At 45.1% G+C, this 12,508-nt stretch overlaps 1 protein-coding gene across 4 annotated transcripts in view; it reads left to right on the top strand.

The window, feature by feature from the left end:
* dlc1 (DLC1 Rho GTPase activating protein) overlaps positions 1–12,508 on the top strand; it is a 73,438-nt gene that overhangs the window by 46,146 nt on the left and 14,784 nt on the right. For 3 of the 4 annotated variants that reach the window (XM_047044446.1, XM_047044445.1, XM_047044444.1), the window contains exons 6-7: positions 9,097–9,168; positions 11,304–11,385. In XM_047044446.1, the coding sequence (XP_046900402.1) occupies positions 9,097–9,168; positions 11,304–11,385 (154 nt within the window). Of the gene's footprint in view, positions 1–2,350; positions 2,703–9,096; positions 9,169–11,303; positions 11,386–12,508 lie in introns of those variants that run through there. The other variant, XM_047044447.1, reaches the window with a different exon arrangement.

Raw genomic sequence — 12,508 nt, 5'->3', positions numbered from 1 at the left:
TGGAGTTATGTCCCCCAACGATCAAAATAATTATTTGGAGCCATTCAGACTTTTTTAATGTGTATTTATCTGTGTGTGTTTATGTGTTTGTGTGTTTGAGTGTGTTCGCATGCACGACTCAAGTCCCATCATCAGGTGGAAGCAGCTTTATGGCCTTGTTCATTTTGACCAGCTAACCAGAGGCAGGCACACACACACAATCGGATCAGGGGGGCTGAGCTGACCCCAGGAGCTTGGTTATCTCTCTCTGTGTATCTGTTGATATGGCCTAGGGTGGTTAGTGGTTAGACCCATACGGCCAATGAACTGTCACCTGGCCTACTTCTCTGTTTGAGGTAGGGGGTGTCTCCTCCCAAGGCAAGCCCAGGAGGAGGCACTGGTGTCGGGTAAATAACAGACGATGCTGGCCTATTTAAATGTTGACCCCACATGATGAAATATACAATGTGGGGGGGGCATTTTACATGGATGTTGTCACGCTGCATTATCTAAAATGTATGAATTATTATTATTGTTATTATTATTATTATAGTTAGCTTCCCTTCAGCATCAATCTGTCCCATATAATTCTGTCCGCCAACTGATACCATTGAACCCCTGAGGAAGAGTGTCTTCTCGGGGGTAGAGGGTCTGGTCCTGGTCACTAGAGATGGTGACTGCTTGTCATCTGTCTTTGCTCAACTGTTAGACAACCCATTCATGCCCGTCTCTCTTTTCCTTATCCGCCTGTTAAATGGAGCACATTGAAAACCATCTGACATGACATACACACACGTGCATAAACACACACATACACAGAAGCACTGACCCATATGAGTGGAGGGCCACGTTAGGCCTCATTGCACTGGGTGCTGGCCTTGGACGGAAATATCCATCTGTAAGACACATACACAGAGAGCCCCAAAAACCCATCTCTGGTCTGAGGGGCCAATGATACACAGAAGAAGGAGGTCAAACACCAATACAATCATCCTTCCTAACAGATACTTTCAGAGACCAACCGATAAAGAACAGTTAGACTGTGCCTGTCACTTGTCAGAATGATTTAAAACATGCCAGGTCATGGTGTGAATACACAAAGTGAATCTTTTCACAGGGTTGTCCCTTTAACTATGGAATAGTCTTTTTCCCTTGTGAAACCTTTCGTATTCAGTGCACGGTTGGGCACTGAACAGTGTATTATTTTCCTAAAGAGCGTGGGAGGTTATGGTGTGTGGCTTCGCTTAACAGTTGCCTGGAGAACATCATGAGCCATGACTGCTTTCAACAGGGACAGACATGGAAACAAACTCATTAGGTGAGCAAGGATTTTCCTTGCCACACACCGTTGCCTAGAACAGAGTTCCAACCTCATGCCACCTCAGCGACTCAGCATAGGCCAAAGACAAGTGATGACGTGATTTAGGGATCCTAGTTTAGATTGAGGGGAAAAGAGAGAAAGAGAGAGACAGACATGAGTAATTTGTACTTTCTTTCTCAAAAAGCCATTCAAGTTTGGAAAACTTCAGTGTGATGTCAGCAATCCCACATTCCAAATGATGAATCTATCAGTTGATGTACAGAGAGGAGAGCCACACGTTAAACAGTTCTATTGACCAGATCTATTAAAAGTGTTCCTTCTGTAAAATGTAAACAGATGACTGAACAACAAGGTAAGAGATATTTTCAGTCTTAAATTTTTTGGGGGAAATACCATGGTTGAATTAGATTTGTTATATTTTGTTCTTGCTGGTCCAAACAGTTCCAGCATTCTTTAACTGGTGCCCACTGGCCACTATGTGTTGTTGCTGTCTCAATCTGTAGGTTAATGTGTGGTAAATGTGCTGCCTGCCCCTTTGTAGGCTCACGGTGACTGTCATCACCATGATACCCGTCTTTTCAGTCAGCGAATGGCGTTTCATTCAATCATGGCCTGTGACAATAGACCGACTCACAACCATCCCTACATTTAATGTATAAGTGTATGTTAAATGGTTGCCGAGTGAATAGCTTGGGTTGTCGAACTACCGAAGTCGCAGGGACGAATTGTAACACGTTTGGGGCAAGCAAGCACTGAAGTTAAATATTTGCCTAAATCGAGGGCCTACATTTTCGCTTTTTTTCTCGTTTATGCTATAATGCGGACACGATGCCACTAGTGGGTTTTGCGCACAAGACGCTTCTTGACTGATTATTTAATTAGGTAGACGTTTACCATCTAGCCCCGATGGTTTCTATATGAAATACGGTTGAGTGGGGAGAAAGTCAGTCCTCCGGTCTTGTGAGGTTTCCAGGTGGGCTATGTGTGGTAGAGGAGGCTACGTAGAGGTGGAGCCAGCAGCGGCTGAATTTGTCCATTCCTAAAGCCTGAATCACCCTCCTTCATTCACATTCGCGCTTGAGACCGCCCTACGGGAGTGCGTGGAGAACCTTGTAGGCTATCTAAAAAGCGAGGACTTTTACGTCGCCTTTAATTCAAAACAGTAAATATGGATTTACCATATTACGCATTGGCCAGAAGACTTTTGGAATTACACGTATTTTGATTTAGAGTGTATAATTTGTTGTTGTTGTGAGGTTCGACTCATTGGATTTATCATGCGAGCTGCGATCAAAGTCTGGAAGTAAAGCTGTGAAAACTTGAACCAGGGAGCTGCTGGAGTTGACTAGTGGGTTTATGTTGAGTCTCCGGTGCCCCCGAGACAGCACTATGATTTTGACTCGTAAGTAGTCTAGGTAACTCATACCTCTGGAAAAAAAAGAATGTATATTTTAGATGTGTTTTATAATGTTGATAGTCTTTTATAATGAATCATATTAGTGGAAATACCTAAATATTTTAGTGAAGCCTTTAATTGATCTTCTCCGGCATCTGAAGAGCGCATTTTGAATTAGTTTGAATTACCTACAGGCTACAAGGATTTATTATTATTTTAGCTGTATTTCAAGTATATGTTTTGAGAAAGCTTCTCAGCATTTTTTTGGTCTCTAAGGGGTGCTTTACTGGCTGTCAGATAAGCAATCTCCCCCAGCCTTGCAATCGCTCCCTAGTCTCCATCGCTCCTACACGTAGCTCAGAATTTCAAGATAAGAATGGATTCGTTAACCGGAACATGCGTTCTTTAAGAAGTTTAGTCTAGGGTCATTGAACGATTGTCTGTACATTATGGTGGAACTTTGTTTAGACTCAATTTATGCCATTACGCACAGTACACCCATTATGTGCGTCTTGTATGACTTAACGTCCATTCAGTCACCGGTTGGTAGCCTATCTATGAGCACAATAAGCTCACCACCTTTTGCTTTACTGGTGGCCTTTTGCTGCGGAGCTTGAGAGAAGCGCCTTCTGTGCGGTGCCGTTCCCAGACGCTATTCTGGGCTGCGTCTGTGTATTTGTGTTATGTGGGATTTCGGCTCGGAACTAAACTGTGCTTGTTAACTGTTAGGTGTGTATGGTGGCTTCTCTGTTATTTCAAGCTACAGCTAGGCTCCAAAAAGAGAGAGGCTGGTGGTTGATTTGAGTGTTTGAGTGCAAAGTAACAGTTTGTCATTCCATTTGGAACAAGGTGAGTGTGCACGCACAGACACACACAGACACACACACACACACACACACACAGGTCATGGTGTGGAGTAAACAGGGATGTGACAGCCTTTGTCAGTGCTCTCCGGAGTATCATGGAGCCAGCAGACACTCCCTTGTGGGGCCACTTTGGAGCATATAGGGGGCAGGGAAAGAGACGAAAGAAGGGAGAGAGACAGGCCAGGGATGTTCCTAGTGCCACCCTGTCTAGTCTGCTGTCTGTGTGTGTGTTGCCCCCACCCTCCCTCCCTATTCAACTCATTCAGCTTTCCTGGCATGTGATGAGCAATTCTCTGAATTTTATACAGTAAAATATCAACACTCTATTTCTTAGGTAGGTGGGTCTTTTATTTATTAGTATATGTGTACTAACAGTACCTCTCTGCTCTCTATTTTATTTCCCTTCTCTCTCTCCCTTTTGCCTGTCTCTATTTCTCTACTGGGCAGTCTTAGGGAGTGTAGTTGTGAACGGTGGTTTAGCAGGGAGGGGTGCGAATGAGGAAGCACGCTTCATCTGAAGTCTTTGTGAGTCAGGAAGGAAACATGGCCCTGGCCTTTCTGAGGGATTGACCACCATTCATTGGTTTTGAAGCAGTACAGAAACAGCCATGTTTGCTCTAAGCCCCATCCTTCTTTTGGCCTTGGTGGTGTTTTTAAACACGCACACACACACACACACACACACACACACAGAGCCATCTGACTGTGGGTCTGTTGAAGGCTTATCTCTGAGTCTGGATGTGGGAGTATGGGGATCTGGCCACCTGATCTGGGTCCAAGGCCCTGTGCAAATATAAATCTGTCACCAGAGTGTATGGAGAGACCTTGGGGGGTTCGTATTGTGTTGATATATCTGGGCCAGCTGTGTGTGTGTGTGATGTGTGCGTGTCTCTGTGTGTCTCTGTGTGTTTGCGCCAACTGGCCCTGGATGAGCGTAACCAACCAAGGGGTTGCTTAACATCAGTCTCATGTGTGTGTGCGTGTCTGTGTGTGTGTGTTGGGGTGTGTGTGTGAACGCGTGCCCATGTGTGGAGTAGAGAGGCATCCTATGGCACCAGGCAGATGGTGGTACTTACCTCCAGGCTGGTTCCTCTCAGGGAACACCAGATGTCCTGACTCTGGTCTGGAATGAAAGAACCTGATACCCTCTTCTCCAAAATGACTGTTTTTATTTTTCCATATTTATTTCTGTAATAGTCTGAATCTCTAGAGAATCTGAATCTATCCAAAACGGCTTGTTAGCAAACGTTGGATTGAAACTTGTTTACATTCTCAATGAACATCTGGTTTGGATCTGATCGACCATTAGAGATAATAATGTGTCAAACATTGAAGTGTGTGAGGGAATGGACTTCATATTCTGTTTCAATGTTCCCAAGCTCACTGTTTGGAAGTCATTCAATACTCTGTAATACACTGTATATTTAGCATTTCATCAGGTTCTAAGGGAATACCTGAGCTAGGATTGTGTTCTCTCTGTGGCAGAGAGAACACATCTCATCCCTCCTCTCTACCTGTCTCCGGGGGGGGATAACAGAGAGACCTGAGGAATGTCTCACTTCAGAATGCTGACTGTGTTTTGTTCCTTTATTATCATAGTCTTCTGTCTAGATGTACTTTTTAGGTCCTTAAGATTAACCCCCCAATTTAAGAAAACCTTTTTGCCAATTTATTTAGTTTGCAATCCAACTTGGTAGCGGACTTCAACAATCATCAATAATTCATTCAGTACACGTCAAATCTAAAGTAATTTATGGTTCTTTACACCCCATTATTCCCTTTAATCTCCCAGCTATGATATCTGTCTGCACACTCTCAAACAACCCACCTTTAAATTGTTTACAAAGGTATCTAAACTGCAGAGCCATTGCAATTCAGGGGGAATGCTATGGCACACAGCATAAATCAGCCAAGACATACTCTCTCTACCTCCTGCATTGGGCAGGGGAAGTAGGGGTCGGTGATTGTGAGAACTTCCTGTCACAGGAAAATGGGGGGGAACAAGGAAATGGGACAGAGCAAAGAAAAAGAGAGAGAAACAGGCCAGGAGATGAGCGAAGGTGGAGTGACGAAGGAAAAGTGGAGGGAAAAACAGTTGGGTGCCACTGGGTAATTTTAGAAGGGGAAGAGAGGGAGAGCGCTGAGGCCTGTCTGGCCCTTTAATAGTTTCAACTTTGGCACAGTTCCTGCAGGAAAGCCCTATTGTGATCAACATGTAATCTCGATTAGCATCCCTTCTCTCTTCTTTTCATACAATAAAACAGTATACAAGTACATCACAGCAAATTGTTTTTGTTGACAGACATTGGAAGATGCAATACCATTACTCCTTTAATTAAGTATCTAAAATAAGATTCCAAACTGGTGGTGTGTATCTGTGTGTGTGCCAACAGGTGAGATGCAGCTAGGTTGTAGATGAAAGGGTGTTGGACATTTGAATGTGGAGAGGAAGATAGGGGTGGCTGTTCCCTGGCAGGCAGAGGGTAGTGTATTCCTTGTCTGCTTGGCAGGAAGAGAGATGCCAGAGGAAAGCTGGCTTCCAGATTTTGCTGACAGAAGTCAGGAAGTCATTCAGGTTAAAAATTGAGATATGTCTGCTTGCTAAAACTGTGTCCATTCGTGTCTGAACTTCTGCGCTTTCCTCCAGCTTGACTTTGATGGACAATGGTTCACAAAATGAGTCAAGGAGGAGTGCCTGTCTTGCTGAAGGCGATTGGCTGGAACATAATTGGCTGAAAAGTGACAGGCCACTCCAAAGATTTGAAATTGACATTCCACTAGTACCTAAACCGTTTGGCTAAGCAACTCTCAGAGGGCCTCATTAGCTCACATGTATATGTAACAAAGCTTTTTTTTTTTCTTAAAAAAATCTTATCAATTGTACCTTAAAGCTCATAGCTACCTAAACAAAAATGTAAACATTCCAAGTGTTACTCTGTGCCACAGCGCCACAGTAGAGGTCATGGTCTGTATTTAACCACAAGGTGCTTGCAGTGGCAAACTAGCCCTTACAACCAATGGAGCGTGTGTTTGTGTTGGCCGCCATGCCCCTTATTATTCAGGCAGGAACAAACGGAGGTGTGGCCTTGTTGCAGGGTGGCCTACGGTCACTCCAGCACTGCTCAGTTCTGCTAACTTCCTGCAAGGAAGCCGGCTGTCAGGAAGTGACGTAGTAGGAAGAGGGTTGGTGGTGAGGAGGACGCGAGACAGAACACACCCGACATGTCTGAGCTATTGTAGACTGAGATTGCAGGGGGTGGGGGCAGAGGAGACGACATCCAATGCATTGTAAGCTCATGGAGATAGATGGGTGGGGACAGTCTATTTGTATGTGTTATCTACATTTCAATTAGTATTCTGTCTTTTAAGTAGCTCAGGCCTTGCAAACACACACACTTACACACATACAGGAAGCCTTAACTCAATGTGTGCCAGAAATTCAAGAATGTTGGTATAATTACTCCTTGGTTTGTACGTTCCTTTGGGTTCACAACCTTCTATAAATACCAACCTCCAAACACAGCACCGCAGCCAGGCTGGAATGCAATTCCAATTCTTAGAAGAGAAAAGAAGGCTCCCTTGGCATATGAAAGAGTTGTCCAAAACATTAATGTGTAATTTGACACCTGGTTGCGTGCGGGTGTCACCAGGCTTACCGTGGGACCCCCTGACCCCTGGGAAGGCGTGGGGAGACCCTGTGTGTCTGGGCCGTGTCATGCCTTGCTGCCGAGGGTCTGTCTGCCGTCTAGGCTTGCTGTTGGTATGTAAATACAGGTATAAGGTGGAAGACCTCAAGCCCATGGCTCTTAGTCCCGGCTCTAGGGTGTTCCAGAAACCTCTATCTTTTCTCCTTATCTGTCTCTTTTTGTCTCTGTCCGTCAACATGTGGCCCTTTTTGTCGATGGCGCAGGACAAGCACTGAAAATTACTTTGAAATGGTCAGATCACTGCACTGCATATTCTGTAAGTTTGAAATTGAAATGGAGGAATTGTTTCTCCCATTCAAGCAGCTTTTGGGCTCTTTTTCTCTGTCCTATGAAGCGTCTCCTGGTTTGGCTTTTTATAGGCTTTCTCTCTTTCTGTTTATTATCTTTCAGGTCCCCCACTCCTGTTGTATTTCACATGCAGTATCTGTCTCTCTTGTCCTTGCACCCGCTCAACCCCTTGGTAGGAGACGAGAGCCTCTTACACATGCTTGCATCTCTCCCTCTCTTCTTTTCAAGTGTTGTTCCCCCCTCGTGCTAGAGTTGGAACACCAGGTCGTTGCTGTAATTTTGGCTTCCAGTGAGCTGGAACTGGGTACCCATTTGGTTCTAAAGATGAAGCGTACCACCCTTACACTGTTCAGGGAGGGCCACAATTACCCGAGAAAGAGTCAGAGAGAACGAAGTAGCCCCATTAGACTGGAGGAGATATAGAGGGCATGACCGGCGCTTTTTGTGAAGTCTGATTGCTTTACTTGATTTAATGTTCTTACTTAACTGAAAATAAATCAGAGCCAGTGCACACATAATACATAAAAACCGTGAATGTTTCAAGCTAATATAATTTAAGTGCTTATATTATTTCAGATGATATCACTTGAAACCTATTTGACTCAAAGTCCGGGGAAGGCAGGTTTGAGTTACGGCCCATTTGGCATGTACCGTCTGAAAGAGTTTTCACAGCTAATTGAGACTCGTCCCCATGTCTCCCCAGAAGTACAGTGGCGCCCCAATGACCATTAATGCCACTTAACAAACTAGTCCCAAATGTCGCAGTCAATGTCTAAAATGACCATGAACACAGATGGGGGGATTTTGTGAGACGCTGTTCTGACGGCGTGGAGGAAGGCTTTGGGGCCCCAGTAAGTGGAGGAGAGGGTGTTGTTTAGCACCCTTCTGGAGACCTTCCTTTGGAAGTTATGTGTGAACAAGGAAAGAATGCATGTGTGAGGGAAAAGAATGTGTGGCCAGTGTTTTCAATGTCACACACTCAACGTAGCGTGTAAAGGAGGCTAACATGGGTATTGTATACCATGCTAGTGACAGGGATTTAGAAGCATGTGAGAGAGGAGTGAGGGATGTGGGCTGGCTGATAGGGTCAGGGGGTTCACATAATGGCTTTTTGGAGGTGCCCGAGCCATATTCTGACTGCATCAAAATGTTGCTGTGTGTCCTTGTTCGACATCTAAATTAAGATATTTGTTGTTTTTAAATGTAGGTTTTTCAGGGTTGTTCCTCCTTTATGTCTGTGATACATTGTCTCTTCCCATCTCTCTCTCTCTCTCTCTCTCTCTCTCTCTCTCTCTCTCTCTCTCTCTCTCTCTCTCTCTCTCTCTCTCTCTCTCTCTCTCTCTCTCTCTCTCTCTCTCTCTCTCTCTCTGTGTCTCTCTCTCTCTCTCTCTCTCTCTCTCTCTCTCTCTCTCTCTCTCTCTCTCTCTCTCTCTCTCTCTCTCTCTCTGTGTCTCCCTCTCTCTCTCTCTCTCTCTCTCTCTCTCTCGCTCTCTCTCTCTCTCTCTCTCTCTCTCTCTCTCTCTCTCTCCCTTCCTCCAGAGATTGAAGCCAAAGAGGCGTGCACCTGGCTGCGGGCGGCAGGGTTCCCACAGTACGCCCAGCTTTATGAAGGTAAGGACCCCTGGGACCTTACTCAGCTGTGCCTGATCCATTCTGCTACACACCAATGCTGACAGATGAATTGCCATAGCAATTTAGCAAAACTCTAACATAATCCTTTTCTCACAGTTCCTTTTTTTGTGAGAAAGGCACATCAGTTCACTTTTTTACTGATGTAATCAGTTTGCCATTCTAGGTTAGGCTACCTTTGAATTTTTTTAAAGGTTGTTTTCTCAAAAAACACCAGACTACTGGTACATTTATTATGCACGCTTCTTATTTCTAAAAACGTTGTCAAATTGCAGAAGCCAGTGTCGTAAATTCTTTACGACTCATGAGATCCCATTTAGAGCAAATTAGTTTGCTATGCTAATGTCAACGTTAATGTTGATGGGTCATTTGTTGTCAACTCAGTAAGTGGGATAGTTTTATCTTCCTCTGGCTAAATCCAGGACCACTCTCTATAGGCAAGGAGATAATCAAACAAGACACAAGACCTGTTTTCTTTCTTCTGTCTTTCCTTTCACTTGAATGGTCAGTTCTGTCATTTAACGTGCTAATGTCATTCTCCAACCCATGTACCTCAATAGCTTTGCTTTTGCTGTAGATCCCTACCCCCATCCAGTCACACACACACATACACACACACATGGGGCATTCCTGATTTGCGAGGGGTGTGTTTTCACTTGGTGTCATTGGCTTCTTTTATTTACGAATGCAAAGGTACAGCGCTCTCTTCAAACCAAGGAGCCCTTCTAAAGTACACTAATTCAAACAGTGTTATAAGGCACAAGTATCACAGAGTCACAACAATTTGCTCATCTTTTGACCTCCATAAGAAAATCTTTTCAATCCTAAACGTCTTATCCATCCGTCAACTGAGAAAAAAACACAAAAAGATATTAATCAAAAGAAGGTAAACAACCAGGCTTGTCATATAATCACAGACATACCGCAGTCCTTTATCTGACCGTCACAACTAGAAGCCTGATAAGATCAACTTTTTGGGAATTTCATCTCTTGTCACCAGACCAAGCCTGACCAGGGTGTGCTCTCTGTGGACAGAATGGGACATCCAGCAGGCAAAATGGCAGGGTAAACTGAGAAAGGATGAGTGTGACCAAGCCATATGCAGGGCACATTCTAGTGTGGCCACACACACAGTCTCACAAGCCTACGAAACACACAAAGGAACACCCTCTGACAGAATAGGAGAACAACACACCTTTGTTACACACACTGTGACACAACACGCACCACCACGCCATTATCAATCATGGCTTCCTGCAACACCTTTTTTACTGAACAGCTTACTTGCTGATTCATTCCCGCCTTGTCCGGTATGGAATTTCTGTTGACGTAAGGCTCGCTATTCTCCCTCTCTCCCTCCCTTTTAATCTCATCAAAATCTCTATTGTCTCTGCTGTCAGGTCTATTGCCCTCTCTAAAGATAAACCGACAGATAGCCTCCTGCTTGAGTACAGTAAGATAGAAGTGGTTACCTCCTGAATAGAATGTTTTTCTTATCACCTTTCGCCCCTAAGGGGCTGTGCTCAAGCTATCTCTCGTAAGGGCTGGGCCCTGGGTTGGCATTCCTCCTTGGTATTTAGGTCATTATTTCGCCCCTGTCTGCAATCGCCGACAGTTGTGGAATTCCTTTAGCTTTATTCTGTCATGTAATTTCTGTCCTAAAGACTCTCTTTATTGATGGCAAAGTGGACCGGCAGGCAGGCATGCAAGCAGGAACTCTTTTGGAATGGAGTACCTATTGTCATTCTTCTATGGATGATACCCCCCACTTTTCGGCCACTACACACACACACATTCACATACACACACACACCCCTGCTGCCTAGGTCTAAAAGCTGCAGCTGTGTTTATTTGGTCGGTTAAGACCTTACTTCCTCGCCAGTGCTTTTCACTGTGTGTGTGTGTGTGTGTGTGTGTGTGTTTGTGTGGGTGATGAAAGAAGGGAGTGGGTTTTCTGAGTGAAGGTTGGAGGGACTCCTTATATCTGAACAGGTCCCCCAAAGAGAGAAGGGATTTTTTATCCTCCTAAAACCTAGTTCCCAATCTTCTCTCATCTGCAGCTATTGTCCATTCTAACTCTCGGTTTCCATCTCTGTCACTCTGTCTCTATCTCCCAGATGGCCAGTTCCCCATTGACATCACCTCTGTCATGCGCGACCATGACTTCCTGGACAGAGACGCCATCGAGGCCTTGTGCAGGTGCGGTCGTCTTCCACCGTTTCCCCTCATTTACTACCAACCAATGCAGAGATATAGAACTGTGTGCGTGTAACCTTCTAAAGCGTTCTGAAACAACAGATGACATGAAAATAAAAGCGATAAGAGCTAGAAGGCGGTGGGTTTCACTGGGTCACCTTCTCCTCACTTTCTTCTTTTTCAACTCTCTGTCTTTCTCTCCCGTTCTCTCTCTTTCTGTCTCTCTCTCACTCACCTTTCTGACACCTCCCGCTCCAGGCGGTGTACTGAGATACATGCTCCCCCCCCCCTGTTTACCTTTTGTATCCCTCCGTCAGACATCCATCTTATCTCTTCCTTACATTCCCCACTGTCCGCTCCTTAGTCACACTATGTTCCTGTACTTTTTTCTTGTCCTCTCTTTTCTTTGGGAGGCCATCTAGAACATTCCATCTTTGCCCGCACCTGGGTGGCGTGTCAGCCCAGAGGGTTTTGAACCAAATGATCTAGAAGCTTCCAGAGAGGTGGGAAGAGATGAAGAGAGAAAGAGGTAGTCTCATGTATTGCCAGGAGGAAAGCTCTTGTGATACACATGCAGTGTTATATTTTTGTTGGCCCCGGTTAGCAACTCCTTTAAGCAGGAGGCCTACACACCTGGCAGATACAGATGTGTTCAGCCACTGTACTTCAACCTGACCATCAGGTCGTCCCACACACACACACACACACATCTGGAACAGATCCACCCCCCTCTCTTTCTCCTTCTCTTTTTCCTGACCCTCCTTCATCCTCCCTCCATTTCTGGACTGTCACATGATCTTTTTAAGAACCCTCTGGAGGGATGTCCCCCCCCCCCCCCCCCCGCCAGGTGGCTTAGGGGATAAGCTTTCTGCCCCCCCATTTTTGTTGAAGTTTTGTTGACACTCTAGCAGATTTACTGCCCCCCCATCTTTCTCCTCCTCTCTCTCTTTCTCTCTTTTCCCCCTGTTATCTGGGGCTTATCCATCAGCAGCTCATTAGCAAGCCATGCTGCTTTTCTCTCTTCCCTCTTCTCTTCCTTTCTCTCCTCTGTCTTCTTCCCCCCTCTTTCTCCCCCTTTTTCTCCTCCTCCTCCTCTTTGTGGCTCGGCTGGGTCAAAGTGGGGAGA

Source organism: Hypomesus transpacificus, chromosome 22 (assembly GCF_021917145.1).
Source record: "Hypomesus transpacificus isolate Combined female chromosome 22, fHypTra1, whole genome shotgun sequence".
Lineage (NCBI taxonomy): Eukaryota > Metazoa > Chordata > Actinopteri > Osmeriformes > Osmeridae > Hypomesus > Hypomesus transpacificus.
Note: the sequence above shows the minus strand (reverse complement) of the source record. Positions and strands in the feature narration are given on the sequence as shown.